At 54.3% G+C, this 19,101-nt stretch overlaps 2 protein-coding genes across 3 annotated transcripts; one reads left to right on the top strand and one right to left on the bottom strand.

Annotated features, from left to right (window-relative positions):
* The first annotated feature begins 899 nt into the window (after window positions 1–899).
* On the top strand, window positions 900–6,870 carry MGST3 (microsomal glutathione S-transferase 3). Of its 2 annotated transcripts, none has more exons than XM_049776615.1 (6): window positions 900–998; window positions 4,769–4,892; window positions 5,268–5,341; window positions 6,057–6,114; window positions 6,323–6,395; window positions 6,634–6,870. In XM_049776615.1, the coding sequence occupies exons 2-6, from the start codon at window positions 4,776–4,778 to the stop codon at window positions 6,768–6,770; spliced, it is 459 nt and encodes a 152-aa protein (XP_049632572.1). In that variant the 5' UTR covers window positions 900–998; window positions 4,769–4,775; the 3' UTR covers window positions 6,771–6,870. The 2 variants fall into 2 exon arrangements, with proteins under 2 accessions (XP_049632572.1, XP_049632573.1); XM_049776616.1 differs by lacking the exon at window positions 900–998 and adding an exon at window positions 1,137–1,235.
* Window positions 6,871–9,638: 2,768 nt separating this feature from the next.
* ALDH9A1 (aldehyde dehydrogenase 9 family member A1) lies at window positions 9,639–18,884 on the bottom strand. The gene is made up of 11 exons (XM_049776493.1): window positions 18,700–18,884; window positions 17,282–17,427; window positions 14,317–14,446; window positions 13,871–14,005; window positions 13,494–13,690; window positions 12,629–12,769; window positions 12,177–12,365; window positions 11,919–12,006; window positions 11,662–11,803; window positions 10,623–10,735; window positions 9,639–9,982 (listed from the first exon to the last, which is right to left on the bottom strand). The coding sequence occupies exons 1-11, from the start codon at window positions 18,818–18,820 to the stop codon at window positions 9,888–9,890; spliced, it is 1,497 nt and encodes a 498-aa protein (XP_049632450.1). The 5' UTR covers window positions 18,821–18,884; the 3' UTR covers window positions 9,639–9,887.
* Window positions 18,885–19,101: the final 217 nt, after the last annotated feature.

Genomic DNA, 19,101 nt, shown 5'->3' with positions numbered 1-19,101 from the left:
GGCCAGTATGAGGGAAATTGAATCTTGTCAGGCCGCATGCAAGGCAAACGCCCACCAGCTGTGTACTATCTCACTGGCACCCCCATGAAGATTTTTCAGCCTCACAATTCGAGATATATGGAGAGTGCGACGCAATGAAGAGAGATTAATACCCCACCCCTAAGTTTCCAAGCCTGGGCTCCTTGGCTGGGAAACTTGGCCCAACCCTTCCACGTGGTCTTTTGCCTCCCTCACAACACAGGCAAGTATTAAGGGGGTGCTACTCCGCATGGGTGATGCCAGGGTTATGATCCCCAAGACAGCAAGTGTGTGTGGGGGGGCATAATGGGGAAGAGAAAGATGCGTGGCTGTACAGAGGTTGAGGGAGTCGGGGCTGAAAACCAAGTATGAGATCACGAGCAAGAAACCTCGGGGTGAGGGCAGCAGTTCTTAGTTTATTTTTGGGGTGTGGGGGACTTTAAGGGCTGAGAGCAGCAAGCTATCAGTGACTCTCGGTAGCCACAGCACAGCGGCGCCCGCAAAGGGAGACGCCGAGCCTAGGAAGAGTCGCGAGACTCCGACTTCCGCGCATGCGCCCCGGAAAAACCTTTTGCCTCACCCTACGGGGGAGGAGGGAAGAAGCCAACTACGGTAGCTCGGCGGGGACAAAATTATCAACGCACTTTGCGCTTCTTGTCCCCAGCTCCCTGACACCTACTAGAAAAGTATTAATTTCGGCTGCGTCGCTTGCGGAAGGCAGGCAAGACGGCACTCGAGGGAGTCGATAAATAGGCGGGTTTAAAAACGGAAAATAGGAAACTAGTGGAAGAAGATTCAGCCGGATCAAACCTCCTGTGGGTTCTAGTTTAGAAGAAACCAGGGGCGGAGCCTCGTGGGGCGGGGTCTAATAGTTGATGGGCGTGTTCTCTCGCGGTCCCGCCCTTCCTCCCAGGCCCTGACTGCTGCAGCCCCACTGCGCAGCCGCCACCTACTGCACCAGCAGCGCCGAAGCTGTCCAGGTGAGTCCCCACCGCTGCACCTGCACCACGGCGGGCAGCGGGCACCTGTCTTTGCGGGGGGACCTTGTCCCTGCTGCCCGGCAGCGGAGGCCATCCCCGAGGCGCTCGCTTGCTCTCTTCTTTTTCCTTTTGGAGATCTTTCTCCACCTCTGTCTGTGCATCTATCTAAAGCCTGGGCCTGATCAGCCGATCGGGGCGCGCGGGCTGCTTGTCTCCATCTCCGGGGAGAGTCTCAAGGTCAGCCAGCCTTATTCCCTCCTTGGTCGTCTCCCGGCCTGGTGGAATCCAAGCGGCTGCTCCCCCCGACAGGCAGGGCCAGGTCAGGCCGGGCGGAGCCAGCCCCTCCGACCTTGGCGCTGCAGCCGGGGTGCGGGGCGTCGTGGTGTGGGTGGGTGGGGCACTCCACGGAGGATCCCCGCAGTGTTGCCGCATCGGCCACAGCGGATGTGGCTGTCTCGATTGGGCCCTTCGGGGAAAGAGTCTCCCGAGGGATCGGGTTTGTTTTTTTCCCGTGCCCCTTGGAAACGTGCGTTCCCTCTTGCAGCCTTATTAAATGGGCCACTTGCTACCGCTCCTGGGAGGCGCCGGGAAGCGGGAATCGCCCCCCCGAAGTTCCTCCCCTCCCCCTGGGCTCGCTGCAGGGACCTGCTGGCCGTAGGGTAGAGGGGACCCGGGCTCCGTAGTAACTCATTCTGGGTGGCCGCGGCTGGTGTTAAAACTTTCCTGGCGGTGGCTGAGTCACGGGTTTACTTTGTAGCCTGGGGACTGCAATGTGTGAGTGAGAAAGGCGGGACCGGAAAGTATCGACTGGAGGGTGGGAACTTCATCTAGCTCCTATCTGGAGAACTGGAGTCCCGGGAGACGGGGGGACACTCAGCCCCGAATTTTGCCCGCGTGCCATTGCACTGCGCATATCTTAGGGGTCCCCGCTTCCGGGATTACCCTTGCATGGAAACACGAGATTCCACGGGCTGGTTCCTTGGGACCGAGTTTGCAGCTCAGGGAGTTCCTAGGAGAGGCTGAAGGATCATTGCTGTTCGCTGCTATACTCCCAAATTCAGCTGAACCGAGTTCAAGGAAACGTCTGTCTCAGATGCTCACAAATACTTCGCTGCCTGGAAGAAGCGTTGCTCAGCTGCATCCAGGACAGTGAGACAGAAATAGAAAACTTTGTCAAGAGGATATTCCCCCCTTCTTTTTTTAAACTGGTTACTATATATAAAAGTGCAGAGATACAGTGACTACCCTTGAAACCTTACTCTGGGCTTCCTAAAACTGAGTGATCCAAGTGGGTAGGGTTGCTGTATGCAGCCCCTGGGGTCAGCATAGTGGCCTGTTACACCTTCTCCAGATCCAGAAGGGTAGCAGGAGCCAGAGGTCGGCCAGAGGGTAACTTAGTGCCTGCTTCACTGTGGTTAACTGGAGTCCCCATACATACGGAATTTATTTGCATAATCTGAATCTCTGCAGAGCCCCTGGGCCCATCACGAAGGACCTCAAAAGAACTGGCTCTTCCTACAACGTAAATGAGAAACTCTGGCCTTTTTAAAGTGATGCTTGTTTCCAAGAATATACTTTCTGTCACCGAATTCATTAATGTTACCTTGAGTGGAGCAGAGCCTCCTGTAAAAAGATTTAGCAGTTGTTACCCCTCAGGGCTGTGTACCATGAAATTCCCCAGCTTCCCTTCCAGTTCCTGAGACCCTCTCCCCCACTTATTCTAGGGTGAGAAAAACAACAGCTAATCGCAAAAACGTTCAGAGGGGGTTCTAAATCCCTTTAAGCTTTACAGCCTTTAGAACCCTGGATTCCATCAACTTTTTTGGTTTTATGAAGAGGGAGGGCACAACTGATAATGCTCAGGACTGACTCCTGGCTCTGTGCTCAAGGATCACTCCTGGTTCTGTGCTCAGGGATCAACTCAAAACATGGCTCCATTGATCATAGGGGACGCTGGGGATCAAACCCGTGTCAGCTGCGTGCAAGACAGGTGCCCTCCTTGCTGTGCTATCTCAATAGCCTCTTGTAGAAATCCCCAAAGTTCTCCACTTTCCACTTCCACCCATTTGGATGAACCCAGGCTTTGTGAGGGACTTGGAGTTAATTATTAGCTTCCTAGTCTTGTAGATTCTTTTCACACCCAGGAGGATTCAGGAAGATGGAAATGGCTTCAGAGAGGCCCAGGTTCAGGAGCAGGGGCTGGGCTTGCTCTAACTGCTATGACCTTGGGCAGAGTATATAACCCTCTGATGCCTTTTCCTCACCCGCAAAAATGGGGGCTCATGATTGAAATTATTATAGGAGGATTTATTATCTGAGGTTTTAAAGAGCTCAACTACATAGAAAAACATTTGACGCAGTAAATAATAGAATAGTTAAGTGTGTACACAGGGGGCATCAGGTAAGTGGCCCAGGCAGTCTGGCCATTGATGGTGCTGAGGCACCACTGCCATCCCACTCCATGTCTACATAAAGCTGTGCAAATTGCAGAGCCCCTGCCCTGCCCAGGAACCTTTATCTCTGGGCACACAGACTTGGGTGTGGTCTGGGTTGGGTGCAGCAGTTCCTTCTGTTCAGTGGGCCCCAAACAAGTTTAAAGGAGGAGAAAGCCAACTTTGGGTCCAACCATGGACATACACCTCCCCTTCAAAATGCTGCAGCTGTTCCAGGCTGAGAAGCCCTGTTGGGGGACCCTCTCACTCTCCTCTTTGGTGCCATGTGCCAGCTCTCTGGGTGCAGGTTTCTTCAAGAAGTTAACAGGGTGCTGGAGAGCTGTCTTGGAAGGACTGGAGTGCAGGGCTTATTCAAGCAGTTCCAGGAGTGGTCTCCCAAACCCCCATATTAGAGATAAACCCCCAAAGGCACCTCCTGGAACTTCTGTGTAGCAACAGTGGTTCCTTTGGCCTGTGATTGGTGGTGCTCAGGGCTGCTCCACACTCAGTGGTCAATTTGGCTTTGTAATTATTTTTTTTTTTTTTTTTTTGTGGTTTTTGGGTCACACCCGGCAGTGCTCAGGGGTTACTCCTGGCTCCATGCTCAGAAATTGCTCCTGGCAGGCACAGGGGACCATATGGGACGCTGGGATTCGAACCGATGACCTCTTGCATGAAAGGCAAACGCTTTACCTCCATGCTATCTCTCCAGCCCCTGGCTTTGTAATTATTTTTTGGTATTTAGGTATTTATTTATTTTGGCATTTTGGGCCAAACTCCTGGCTCCTACACTTGGGGATCACTCCTGGTGGGCTCTAGGGACCATATGGGGTGCCAAGAATTGAAACCAGATCAGTTGTATGCAGGGCACTCGCCTTCCCTACTACAATGTTTCTCCAGTCCCTAGGGATGGAATTTCTCACACTGAGGGATAGAACAAAGCATTGGTCTCAGGGTACCTTGTGGTGCTAAGGGGCTTGTGGGTTGGTCTTGGCAACCTCCTGACCAGTTTTAGGTTCTGGCAGTTTGGGGTTTGTTTGATTTTGGGGCCACACCTGGTGATACTCAGACTTACTCTTGACTCTGCTCAGAAATCATTCGTGTCAAGACTCAAGGGGACCCTATGGGATGCCAGGGATCAAACCCCAGTAGGCTGCATTCAAGGCCAATGCCCTCCTCACTGTGCTCTTCTCCAGCCCCTCCAGCAAACAGTATTGACTACATTCCTGTTCCTCTGTAAGGGAATTGTTACTTGGGGGACTCTACCCAGGGCCGGGAAGCTCTTGCCAGCACTTTGGCCCCATCCTGCCTCTCATTTCTGACATGCCTCCCCCTCAGAGCCAGGATGGCCGCACTCTCCAAGGAATATGGCTTTGTGGTCCTCACGGGCGCCGCCAGCTTCGTCATGGTGCTCCACCTGGCCATGAACGTCTCCAAGGCCCGCCGGAAGTACAAAGTGGAGGTGAGGGAGGTGTCTTCAGTCTGGGCATGTGATGCTCCTGAGCTCCAGTCATCTCCCAGGGTGCTTCAGTTGCATGTTGGGTGGTGATGGTCAGTGACCTCTCCTATGACATCACCCCTAGTCAGCATGGCCTATAGTTCTCCCTGGTTGTTTCCGCAGCCCCTCAAGGGAGACTCCTAATGGAGGGTGGGGGTGGCATCCAAGAGCACCTCTGCCACCCCTGGGGATGATGGGGGGGGCAACAGGGCACATACTGACTGGGAGTCCCCAGGACTGACTGCTTGAGGCCACGTCATCGTTGATAGCACGGGTAGGGGTGTCAATGTTTTCCCTAAGGGCCCCCAACTGGCTAAGCCTACCCCTTTGCCTTTACAGTACCCCACCATGTACAGCACAGACCCTGAGAATGGGCACCTCTTCAACTGTATCCAGCGAGCACATCAAAATACGTGAGTGTTCCCTGGGGCTTTGAGGAGTGAACGGTGGTATTCCTCAAAGTACCACACTTGGGGGTTGGTCACTGGCCTGGTGTATGGATGACCCCGGTTCAAGCCACAGCACCCACTCACAGTCTTCCTAGAGCAGGGAGCTCAGATTCAGCCTTCACCGACCTGGATTCCACCTAGCACCACCGCATGCCCTAATGCCAGGAGAAAGACCTGAGCATAGCTAAATGTAACCCCCAAAAACCAAAACAAAAAGCCCATTATTGTACATGGCACAATAGCACAGCAGGGGGCCGGAGAGATAGCATGGAGGTAAGGAGTTTTTGCCTTTCATGCAGAAGATCATTGGTTTGAATCTTGGCGTCCCTTATGGTCCCCTGAGCCTGCCAGGAGCAATTTCTGAGCGTAAAGCCAGGAGTAACCTGAGTGCTGCCAGGTGTGACCCAAAAAAAAAGTGTCCCCCCGCCCCCCAAAAAAAAGCAATAGCACAGCAGGCACACACCTGATCCAGGTTCCACCCTGGCTCCCTCTGAGCACCACCTCCCTGCTGGTGGCAGAAAATCACGGTTGAGGCCCCCAAACTAGACACCAGCTGCACTCCACAAGGCTAGGAGTGCTTGGGACTGCTCCTCAAGTCCACACTTCAATGCCTTGAACCCAGGAAGCCCCCCGCGCCCCGGTGGCACCCACACAAACACCCTCTTGCCATCTCTTCCAGGCTGGAAGTCTACCCGCCCTTCCTGTTCTTCCTGGCCGTTGGTGGCGTGTACCACCCCGTAAGTTCCCTGGGCTGAGATATCTGGGCTGAGCTGGTCATGAAGGAGGAAGGGGCTGCCTCTCCTGGATGTGGCTCTGGCCCTCCAGGGGGCTGGCATTCACACTTGCTTTGGCAGCACCATTGGGTGGTCCCAGTGCCCCCCAGCAGCACCAGGCTGAGCACTGAGTCAGGTGTCCCCAGCTCATTTGCACCTTCTTTTCCCTCAGCGCGTAGTTTCCGGTTTGGGCCTGGCGTGGATCGTAGGCCGAATCCTCTATGCTCACGGCTATTACACAGGAGGTGAGGGGCACCCAGTAGAGCTCAGACACAGGGAAGATCTGAGGACACTGGGGAATGGGGGTGGGAAGGAGTAGGGGGCAGGGCTGAAGTGTGGCTGCTTGTGGTTGTCACCCAGGTTCAATCCTGACACCTCCTGGGTCCTCCTTACTGTTCTTGCAAGACATGTCCCCACCTCCCAGGATGGGAACTGGCTGGTGGAACATTCTGTAATAATCACTTCTGTCCTCTCCCATTTCAGAACCCAGCAAGCGCAGTCGGGGCGCCCTGGGCTCCATCGCCCTCCTGGGCCTAATGGGGACAACCGTCTGCTCTGCCTTCCAGCACCTGGGCTGGGTGAAGCCTGGCCTGGGGAGTGGGTCCCGGTGTTGCCATTAGAGTGGGCGCACCAGGCTGTGTCTCTCACCTTGTTCCCAGTTACCTTATTTCTTTTTTCTAAGTATAATAAAAATTGACCTGGCGTCAGCCTCATACTTGATCATGGTTCTCTCACCTGTTTCTTTTTCTTTTGGGGATTGAACTCAGGGCTCCTGCCTGCAAGACTTTCTGAGTTCTGGTGGCTGGCAAGGTGCTGGGTGGGGTGTTAGATATGAGCTGCTGCACCCTGGGCCCCATGAAATGGATCTGGAAGTGTCTATCACATATTTAGGGTCATGGCACCATGGCTAGAGAGAAGGTGTGAAGAGCCAGAGGTATGTATGTGTGCGCTCGCGTGCATACACACACACACACACAAATGCGCAAGTGCAAAAGGGAAAAATTCTAAAACTTTTACCCTCAGGATATGAGAGCATTTTTCACCAGTTAGGGATGGTTAAAGACTTAATTGGAGTGGGGGAGGCATACCTGGTGATGCTCAGGGGTTAGTCCTGCTCTGTAGTCAGGAATCCTAGTTGACCCCATTACCTGCACACATACTTCAAATGCATGTTTTTTTCTTTGTTGTTGAAAGTCAAACCATCTTGGTTGTACCCTGTACTCCAGACCTCCCAGGAAGATCAAAAGTTCTCTGGGCTCAGATTGCTCTGTAGGAACAGTGATGGGCAGTGGGCAAGTCCGGCCTGGGACCAGCCCAAGGCAGGGAAAAGGTACCACTTGATGGTGGAACTTGGGCACCCTGTATCCCGTTTCCCTTTGAGCTTAAGCTGTCCAACCTAGCTGGCCCTGGTAGAACTGTGGCTGGTGAGTGGCCCCTGCCTACTCAAGGCTGAAGGTTTTCAAAACAAGTAGCTAGAGCCATGGAGCAGTCTTGGTTCTATTTACCACTTGGGAAGAAGCTGTATGTGACCCGTGCCAGAGCACCTAGGTGACCCTGCAGGGAAACTGGGCTCCACCTGGAATGTGGGTGAAGACCTGATCTGCAAGTGAATTGGGGAACATGGGAGGAGCTGGCCACAGCTCAGGCCCATGACAGAACCTCAGGAATTCTGCAGAATTCAGGCACAGCAGGGAGGGTAGTCACCTTACACCTAGTTGACATAGGTTTGCTCTCTGACACCCCAGAGTTCCCTGGCCACTGCCAGGAGTGATTCTTGAGCGCAGAGTCTGGACCAGCTCTGAGCATCACTAGGTGTAGCCCAAAATATGCCCCCACCACCAGGTCTAGGTAATTTTCAGTGAGTGTTTGTTTAGAAGTTAAGAACTGGGGCTGGAGAGATAATGCAGCAGTGTTTGCCTAGCAAGCAGCCGACCCAGAACCTAAGGTGGTTGGTTCGAATCCCGGTGTCCCATATGGTCCCCCGTGCCTGCCAGGAGCGATTTCTGAGCATAGAGCCAGGAGTAAACCCTGAGCACTGCCAGGTGTGACCCAAAAACCAAAAAGAAGTTAAGAACTATTTTTTCTTTTTGGTTTTTGGCTCACACCTGGCTCCACACTCAGAAATTGCTCCTGGCAGGTTTGGGGGACCATATGGGATGTCAGGATTTGAACCATCGTCCTTCTGCATGCAAGGCAAATGCCTTACCTCCAGCCTATCTCTCCAGCCCCAGGAACTTTTTTGGTTTTTGGATCACACCCAGTGGCACTCAGGGGTTACTCTGGCTCTATGCTCAGAAATTGCTCTTGGCAGGCACGGGGGACCCTATGGGATGCCGGGATTCAAACCACCGTCCTTCTGCATGAAAGGCAAACGCCTTACCTCCATGCTATCTCTCTGGCCCAGCCCAAGAACTATTTTTGTGTGTGTGTGTGTGTGTGTGTGTGTGTGTTTTGGGTCACACCCGGCAGTGCTCAGGGGTTATTCCTGGCTCCAGGCTCAGAAATTGCTCCTGGCAGGCACGGGGGACCATATGGGACACCAGGATTCAAACTGATGACCTCCTGCATGAAAGGCAAATGCCTTACCTTCATGCTATCTCTCCAGCCCCAAGAACTATTTTTAAGGTGCCAATAGTCTCACTTGCTCCAGGGCATCTCTCAAGACTATGGAAAAAGTTCTCTGTACCCCGATATTTAGAGATCTAATGTCCCATGACCTGTACCTCCTGTACAATGACAGAACAGACTGAAGGGGCAGAGAAAGAAGGAAGAGGATGAGCATGGCATAATGGCGGGAACACAAGGCAGGGCACTGGGGTGCAATAAAGCAGGGGCAGTGAGAACAGGACAAAGTGTTATAAGGAAGTGGGACCCAAGGTGGTGTTAGCTAGTGATGGTGCTCAACTACAGAGGTGTGGGGATATACGCCGACACACGGCAGTCAGCAGGAGGCGCCATTGCGGAAGTGGGGCCAGGCTAAGCCTGTTGCAGCAGCTCAGTGGAACCAGGCTTCTGGGCATACGCCTGAGATCTGCCTGAGTAGGGGGCGCCACCTACTGTTCAGGAGAGAACAGTGTTTATTCTCCAGAGGACCCCTGGAGACAAATTCCCCAATGCATCTGTTCTGGGATCCTGATTCTACTCCTTTCAGAATGCAGCAGTGACCAGTGCAAAGGGCCACCCTGGTGGGAAGGAAAGAAAGGAGGGCAAGAGGTGGGGCCAGGCCCTGCCCAACACAACAAGACTGATAAAAACTGATAAGAGGGAGGAAGAGAGCAGAGCTCTGGGCATTCAGCAGATCCTGGCTTGGCCTTGGCACCAGCGCGGCATATTGTCCTCTAACCCCCATTCGGAATAACCCCTGAGCAGAGAGCGGAAGTCAGCTCAGAGCACCACTGGGTGGGGCCTCAAGCCATGTACTTAAACCTGGCCTTGAACCTGGGCCTGCCCTTGTCCGAGACCCACCCTGAAGGGTCAGAGGGCAAGGGTGGAGGTCTACACTGGAATTTATTGATATTGCAGCACCCCAATAAGAGGCAACGACTCAGGGAACGGAGAAGCTCACTGCAGGCTGGGTTCATCCCTGTCTCTCCAGTACCCACTGTCCACTGTCCCAAGGGCTAGCAGAGGCCTGGGCTCAAGGCCGGAGCATTGACATTGTCCCCGTGGTCCCAACAGGACACGCTGGGACCATGAGGTACGAAAAGCAGTTCCTTGGGGAGCTGTGCCAGGCCTGCTTAGAACACGGACTCCACGTCCCCCATCTCCACGCACACTGTCTTGAGCTGCGAGTAGTGTTCAATAGTCACCCGGCCGTTCTCTCTGCCAAACCCTGTGGGGGAGATGGGGGCATTCATGGGGATCTTGGGTGGAGGGAAGGTGGATGTTAAGTACTAGGCTCAGCGAGTGGATCTGGCTGCTCTGGCATTTTATTTTGGTGGGGAGACATGCCGGTGATGTACTTCCCCTGCTCCAGCAAACCCCCCCAAACCTGTCTCCTCTCCAGAGTTACCCCATAGTGAGAGCAGAGCTGAGGTGGTAGGGGAGCCACAAACATCCTCTGCTCACTCCAGACTGTACATAGCCCCTTGGTGGATGATCCCATGTGCAAGCCTCACACATTGAGTCTGCCCATCAAACCTTAGGTGTTTCCCAGCTCTCAGGACCCAGGCAGGGGCAGCTAAGGTACACCTTAGCTCAGGAAGCAAAGAAGCCTGCTCCCCAGCCCCTCATTGTAGACCTCTGATCAAGGGGGCTCCTGTAGTTCCCCCATAATGTGGGGCTCTCAGGACCCTAGACTGAGGGAGCAGGGACTCGCCTGCAGGACACACCAAAGGCTTCTTTCTAGAAGCTTCTAGAAGCTTTGGGGAACCTACATATAGGGCTCTGTGGTGTGGGTGAGCCCAAGGGCACCAGGCAAGGCTGAGGGGATTCGTGGTCTGAGCAGCCACCATTTACCCAGGGGCGCTCACCTGACTTCTTGTAGCCCCCAAAGGGCAGCTCCACAGGGCTGACATTGTAGTTGTTGATGTAGCACACACCTGCCTGCAGCTCAGCCGCCACCCTGTGTGCCCGCTGTATGTCCCTGTGAGACATGCAAGCCATGTCAGTCAGGTCCTGCCCACAGCCTTGTTCCCCATTCGGGCGTAGGGCCTCCACACCCAGCATCCCAAGAGATGAGTAGTGAGGTGGTACTAAAGGGATCCCATAGGCAGAGGGCAGGCTTGAAGAAGAGGGCCAGGACTGACAGATGCAGTGGGGTGCCCCAGGACCATAGAAGCTGAGACTGCAGGTCCAAGAGCTGTGTTGGCTCTGTTACATGCATGCCAGGAACTGGGTGTGGGACAGATGCCATCATGGGGACTAGGGAAACCGCTGTAGTTGCAGAGTGGACCGCCCTGCCCCATGCCTGATCTAGCGTATGGTGCCAAGGGACTGAACCCACAGTGGTACTACTATCAGTGCTATTATCTGGCTTAGGGGCCACACCCAGTAGTGCTAACTCCTTACTCTGTGCTCAGGGATCTCTCCTAATGGGACTCGTTGGACCATATGGGATACTGAATATTGAACCCAGGTCAGCTGTGTACAAAGCCATCACCCTTCCCACTGTACTCAGACCCCAACCCTGGGCCTTATATGTGCTGAATTGTCAGATTGGGTCTTGGTACTTTAAAAAATGTTACGTAGGGCCAGAGCTATAGGACAGCGGTAGGGTGTTTGCCTTGCATGTAGTTGACCCGGGACGGACCTGGGTTCAATCCCTGGCATCCCATATGGTCCCCTGAGACTGCCGGGAGCTATTTTTCAATGCCCCTGAGCACTGCTGGGTATAGCCCCAAAATAAAAATAAACAAATAAAATAATGCTGCATGTCAGCTAGATAAACTAGAACAGAATAAAGCTGGGAGTGGACAAATAGAAGGTGGAGAGGAGAGAAGAGGAGGAAAGGAATAGAGGGATAGGTGGGGCAGAGGGAGGACAGAGATCCGGGTGGGCACAGATTCACACCTGGTGAAGACCCCAGCAGCCAGCCCAAAGGCAGTGTCATTGGCTCTGTACAGCACCTCAGCCTCCGTGTTGAAGGGCAGAATGGCCATGACAGGCCCAAAGATCTCCTCCCGCACACACGTCATGTCATCCGTGCAACCAGCTGTCAATATATCCCATATAGAGTGCCCAGCAAGGGCCCATCCCCAAACCCCGATGTCCCTGCTTCTCATTCCACCCAGGGGCCAGCACCTCCCTTTCCCTGGGGCCCCACCTACCGAGCACACAGGGGGTCATGAAGAAACCGTCCTTCAGCTTGGGATCCTCGGGTACATAGGGGTCCCCTCCACACAGCACCTGTGCGCCCTGGCCCAAAGGGAGCACAAGGGGCTGTGGGTGGGGGTGCCCTGGGAACACTAACACCTGCTGTGAAGACTGATGCACCCTGAGAACACCGACAGCCCATCTGGAAAAATGACACCCCTGGGAACACTGACAACACGGGAACACTGACGTGCTAGCCCCCTGCCGCATACCTGCTCCTTGGCCCCTCGCACGAAGCCCAGCACCCGTTCCAAGTGTGGTTTGTTGATGAGGGGTCCCATGCGCGTGTCCTTCAAGAGGGGGTCCCCGATCCTGATGCTCTGAGTGCGTTTGACCACCTCGGCCGTAAAGCGCTCTAGGATGTCCTTCTGCACGAACACTCTGGTGCCATTACAGCACACCTGGGGGGTGGAGGAGGTGAGCCAGTGCCTTGGATGGCAGGGTAGACCCCACTGCAGGCCACAAAAGTCTGTGCATGGGGACAGAGCCAGCCTGGAGGGGGCACAGAGCTGTCTGAGAGTGGGGACAGAGCCGGTCAGGAGGGGGCAGAGAGATGGCTGAGAATGGGGACAGAGCAAGCCAGGAGAGGGCACAGAGCCAGCTGTGAGGGGTACAGAGCCAGCAGGCTGTGGAGTCTGGGAAAGCTGCTGAGTCTTTCACCCACCTCACCCTGCGTCAGGAAGTTGGCCATCAGCGCGCCCTTGACTGCATTCTCAAGGTCGCAGTCTGAGAAGATGATCAAGGGAGACTTGCCGCCCAGCTCCAGGGTGACAGGCTTGATTCCCTGAGATGCCAGCTCCATGATCTCCCAGGAGAGATAAGAGGGAGAAGTGTAGGGCGCTGGGCCATGGTGAGGCAGTGCTTTGAGGCTGACCCCAACCCTGCTCCAGCAGCCAGGCACCCTCAACTTGTGTCTCTGCCTGGTCCATGCACACATGTGTACAACTTGTATGCACACACACGCACAGTATACATGCCAACATGTGTACACAGAGCACATACCTGACCCTGTTCTGTGCATACAATTATATGCATGTAAACCCGACCATCCTCCATGCAGACATATCCACAGAACCACAGAACGCACGCATACTCACACACACACACACACACACACACACACACACACACACACACACACACACACACACACACACACACACACACACAAAAGCACCCCTGAACTCATCACAGACCTGCTTAAGCCTCTTTCCTGGCAACCTCGGCAGGGCTCTCCCTGATCATGTCTACAGCTGAGACTCTTCAGGAAACGGGGCCATCAAGCGGGGCACAAGAGGACCACCCCCAAGTGAGCTGATTCAGTTCACTGCACCCAGGCTGTGTGTGTGAGAGGCCGGGCCCACCCCTGGCCACATGGGGCCTTCCAATCACTGCATTGGTGTCTAGGTGTGGCCCAGAAGTGGGGAGTGGCAGCTGCTCTCCCAGCCCTCCCTCCCCTGCCCTCTCTGTCCTCCAAGTTGTGTCAAGGCACCCCCGCAGCCCTTCAGCCATCTCCTCTAAGGCCCCACCTTGACACCTGTGGGCACGCTGCCCGTGAAGGAGACTTTGGCTACGTCTTGGTGCTGGCACAGCAGCTGCCCAGTGGCTGCCCCACCTTGCAAGACATTGAAGAGCCCGGGGGGCGCCCCCGCCTGTGTGTAGACCTCAGCCAGCAGCAGCGCCGACACTGGTGTGAAGGGCGATGGCTTGAAGACCATGGCATTGCCTGCAGGACACAAGTCTCAGGGCTGCCTGGCATCTCCTGTCCCTCCTACTGGCCCCAGACTCCCCAGAAGCATACCCACATAGATGAGGATAGAGAGACACATCCCTTCTTAGTCACCTCACCCCTCTGTTCCCATCTGACACCCACAAATAATTCATGTCTCATTTCTCCAGCACTCACCACAGGCCAGGGCAGGCGCTGACTTCCAGGATGCGATCTGGAAGGGATAGTTCCAGGCCCCAATGCCCACGCACACTCCGAGGGGCTCCCGCCGGGTATAACCAAAAGAGCCTCCAGGCAGTTGCACATGCTCACCTATAGGTAGAATGGGGGGAAAGATTGTTCACAGGCACACCCACACCACTCCAGACCCATCCCCACTAGGCCTCTACCTTCACGTAGCGCTCCAGAGCTGGGCTCAAGCCCTGGCTCCTCACAGCCCACCTGGGCTTGTGAAGCTTCCCACCCTAACTCCCATAGAAGCTGCACCAAGTCCAAAATAAGCTTCACTAAAGGGGTGGAAGAAGCTGTTGGGCTACAATCCAGACATGGGGCAGGGGGCTGGATGTTCACAAGCTCCTGTTTACAGAAGGGGAGATGGGGGAACCCTGGCCTGGCACACTCACCAGCCATGGAGCCAGCCAGGCCTGCGTAGTACTCTAGGCATTGCCATGCTGTGTCCACGTCCAATTGCGCCTCAAGCAGTGACTTGCCATTATTGATGGTCTCCACAGCAGCAATCTCATCCTTCCTCTCCTGGAGGAAAACCAAGCCCAGGGTCAGCACTCAGGGCTACCAGGGCCTGTCAGAAAAGGATGCACTTTGGGGGATGGATATAGCATGTTATGAAACATAGGGCACCATGAACGGGGTGAAAACAAGTGCTCCTCAGAGTCTCGTCCCACGCAGCACTCTCAGCTGGGGACCATTTGGACCCCTGTGGGGCCCCAGGTGAAAAAATCACCTCCATGTGAGGGGCCCAGGGCATGAGATTATGGGGACTGTTTGGCAACAAGGCAGGACGGGGACGCCATAGCAGGAAAAGGTGAAGGAAACATGGAACCAAACTCTCATTGACACATAGCACTTCCCTGTGCCCAGAAATGCCCAGAAACAGAGTGTTCAGTTCAGACACCAAGACTGGTTCTCGAAGGCACACGCTGACACCAATGAGATAAGATGGGAGATGAGGCACTTGTGTTGAATACATGCAGCAAACTCGGGGCAGGTCCTGGGGTCTCCTAAGCTCACCAGGAGTGATGCCCAAGCACAGAGCCAGGAGTTACCCAGAACAGTGATGGATACAGCCAAACAAGCAAAAGGAAAACGAATTTCTAGAGGGATAGGATTTCTGGAGGGATAGGATGGCAGGGGTGGGCATTTGCTTTGCTTTAAACTAACACAAGTTTGAAACCCCTCCACACATGCCAGAATGTCTCCCCAGCCCCGCAGGAGTGATCCTCTGAGTACAGAGTCAGGATCAATTCCTAAGCAGAATCAGGAGTAAGTGTAAGCACCATTGGTTATGGCTCAGAAAACACATCAAAACGAAACAAAAAACCTCGAAGTCAAAACCAGAAGTGAAACAGAGCGAGGGAACAGAGGGAACAGGAAGCAGCTGCCAAGCAATCTGAAACCTAATGCTCAGCATAACAGGCACACAGTTGGGAGGTGCCAACGGCTTGGAACATACATGGTCAGGAGGCACTGATGGTCTGGAACACACATGATCTGGAATACACATCATCGGGAACACGCACAGACACTGAGTGGACCTGGACCTACCTGACCACCACAGGGGCCTAGGGCACAAAGGGCTGAGGGCTTATACAGGGCCTGATGGTGTTGAGGGGACCTGCTGGTGGGTCCCCAGAAGCACTGTGCAAGCAGGAAAGAACTGGGGACTGGCAGGTGCCATGTGGCCATGAGGATATGCCTGGAGGGTGGGGCAAGGAAGAGTGAAGGGCTAGCCCAGGGTGGGGAGAGGAAGGGAGCAGGGAACCAAGGTTCAGGTGAAGGGCAGCTTTTTACACTGTCATGTGGGGTTCCAGCTGCCACAGTCGAGCGACACTGCCCTCACCTACCAGGCTGTGGTATGAAGATCCTAGAGCCAATCTGGGGACACCCAGAGTGGTGCAGCTGAGAAAGACACAGGCCTAGTGGACAAATGATAAGTGGGAAGGGAAAAGCTCAAGAGGAAACCTCGGGGCCGGAGAGGTAACATGGAGATAAGGCATTTGCTTTGCATGCAGAAGATCGGTGGTTTGAATCCCGGCAGCATCCCATATGGTCCTCTGAGCCTGCCAGGAGCAATTTCTGAGCATAGAGCCAGGAGTAACCCCTGAGCACTGCCAGGTGTGACCCAAAAACCAAAACCAAAACAAACAAACAAAAAAGAGGAAACCTCACTATTTTTTGAGGGGGGGACACACCTGGTGGTGCTGAGGGGGTTACCACATTTTCCGGCATATAAGACACTTTTTTTTTTTTTTTTTAGTTTTTTGGGCCACACTCTTTTGATGCTCAGGAGTTACTCCTGGCTAAGCGCTCAGAAATTACCCCTGGCTTGGGGTGACCTTATGGGACGCCGGGGGATCGAACTGTGGTCCTTCCTTGGCTAGCGCTTGCAAGGCAGACACCTTACCTCTAGCACCACCTCACCGGCCCCATAAGACACTTTTGAAATAAAAAATAGTCAACTGAATATCAGGGGTCGTCTTATACGCCGAATATATCCGAAAATGTTTTGATATGCCAGTAAACGAAAATCGTCTGGATAATGTCACAAAACTAATTTTCCAACTTGATCCTGCACCAGTCACTGCAAGGCTGCTCGGACCGCCTCTCTAACGCAGCCAATCCAAGCAGGCTTTTGATGCATGCAAATTATACAATGTTCTGTACCCGAATCTATACTGTTAAAAGCCTGCTCGGATTGGCCAGAGTCAGAGAGGAAGTCTATTACAGTATACCTTTTGAACCTTTGCTTGTTGTGATTGGCTCACTGTGGTACATAGAGTTGCAGCACAGGAACATTCTGTCTTATACAACGAATATAGGCCTAAACGTATTTAACTGTAAAAATGAGGGGTCGTCTTATACGCCGGAAAATATGGTACTCTTGACTCTGCATTCAGGAATCACTCCTGGAAGTGCTTGGGAGATCATATGAGATGCTGGTGATTAAATCCAGGCTTGCCATGTGCAAGGCCAGCATCCTACATGCTGTACCACTGCTCCAGCCCCAAGAGGAAAACCTCACAGATGAGTGACTTAGGGAGGATGGCAAAATGGGAAGGTGGGGGCAGTGGACCTGTTTTACCACTACTTTGAACTCTGGCCCTACAAAACTGCAAAGACTTTCAAATAACAGATACCACACCCAAAAGTCCATTTGGTGGGGAAAGACTAAAACACAATCTAAACCAGCCTCAGCAAGGCCAGATGCAAAGTGGTTTCACACAGGGATGAGAATGTATTCTGTGGGGCTGGGCAAAGGATCAAGTGGGGAGAGCAGACACGAAGTGCATGGTCCTATGGTTCGGTCTTCAGTGCTACCTGGCCCCAGAGCATAGTGATCGAAGAACTTACCCGTATAATCCTGGCAGCCTCCAGGAGGACCTGACCACGTTCCATGCCAGACTTCTGCTTCCAGATTTTGAAGGCGGCCTTGGCGTCCTGCACGGCCAGATTCACCTCCTTCTCTCCAGAGCATGGAAAAGTGGCAATAACCCGGCCTGGAAAGGACACAGGAAACCCAATGAGCCAGGCAGTGGTAGGGCTGCCCGGTACAGCTCCAGAATCTCAGCAATCCAGTCCCCATTACTGTGTCCCAGCAGCTCTCCAGCTCTATTTCAGGGGGTAGCTGAAATCTCTCATCCTGCTGATGTAAGGCTGGAATCCCCAGAACGTCATAAGGTTCCCTGAAGCACCACAAGGCCAGAGAGCCAGGGAATAGCCCCAAACATAATTGGGCCAACACAACCCCCATCCAAAATAAAAACCCAGAGTAAAGGTTGCAGACTGAAGTCCAGCTAAAACACTGCTTCAGCAGCTCCAAAGTACCCTCACTAAGATCAGTGTTTGAGGCCCCCACCCTCCTGTTTTACCCCTGGGGTCACTGACCAGAGCTTCCTATCAGGTATTTTATAAAGCTCTTAACTATTTGAGGACTCTGGGGTCTTGCAAATCCAATGGTGAAAAGACTCTAATCCTGAGTTATTAACTCTGGTCTTACTCTATTTAAAAGAAATTTGCCCCCCCCCCAAGCAGGTAGGGCTTTGTAGGCAGTTTGATCCCAATATAACCCCGTATTCCATCCCAATATAATTCCCTAAGCCCACCAGGAGTGATTCCTGAGTGCGAGCCAGTAGTATGAGCACCCTCGGAAACGAAACAAAAATAAAGTTTCGGTGCCCGGATACAGTACAGCAGGCAGGGTGCTTGCCTTGCACCCAGTCAACCTGGGTTCAATCCCTGGCATCCCATAGGATCCCCCCAAGTCCTGCGGGCGTGATTCCCAAGTGCAGTCAGTAGTGATTTCTAATCCACGGGTTCGATCCCGGGGTCCCATATAGTCCCCCAGCCTGCCAGGAGCGATTTGTGAGCGCAGAGTCAGAAGGAACCCCTGAGCATCTGTAGGTGTGACCCAACACCCCCCCCCAAAAAAAAAGAACTCTGAGCATAAACGGGAAGCCCAAACCGAAAGCCCTGATCTGATTAGCTCTGGGGTGTAGTGAGTCGGCGGAGGAGAAGCTTAAGGGCAGGGGCAGCTAGGGGGCAGAATTTGCAGATTACTAGGCTCCCCCCCATTCTGGGGGTGCAAAACGACAGCCCGCCTCTGGGCATCCCGAGAACGCCCGGACCGCCGTCGGGGTGGCCGCGTCTAGCTAGCCCCGGGGCTGCCACTGCTGCACGGGCACCCCGGGCCCTCCCCGTGCACGACAGTCGGCCCGTGGCCCGCATCTTCCCGGGGCCCCACACCGTGCGTGGCCCGTCAGGCGCCGTACCCGTGGCGGGCTCAAATGCCTTCTCGGTGCCGGACGAGTCCGCCGGGTTTACGCGGGCCCCCCCGCGGTAGTTGAGCGGCTGCGACACGACGAAAGCGCCGGTGCTCAAGGCGGTCTTCATGGCGGCGACGGCGGCCGGACCGAGGACTCCGAAGGGTCGGGACAGCACGGGCGCGCGGGAGCGGAACAACATGAGCGCGCAGCGGCCTGGGGGCTCTTCCAGATGGCCAGCGCTGCCGGGTGGGCGGGACTTTTGCGGCGGGGCGGGCCTCCTGTGATTGGGCGGGGCTGAGAAACGGGCCCACGCGATTGGACGATCCTGGGAAGGGCGGGACTTACGCTCTTAGCAGGGCCTGAAAGGGGCGGAGCCTCGCGCGTAGGATACCCGGAAAAGGTGGGACC

Source organism: Suncus etruscus, chromosome 7, assembly GCF_024139225.1.
Source record: "Suncus etruscus isolate mSunEtr1 chromosome 7, mSunEtr1.pri.cur, whole genome shotgun sequence".
Classification (NCBI taxonomy): Eukaryota; Metazoa; Chordata; class Mammalia; order Eulipotyphla; family Soricidae; genus Suncus; species Suncus etruscus.
Note: the sequence above shows the minus strand (reverse complement) of the source record. Positions and strands in the feature narration are given on the sequence as shown.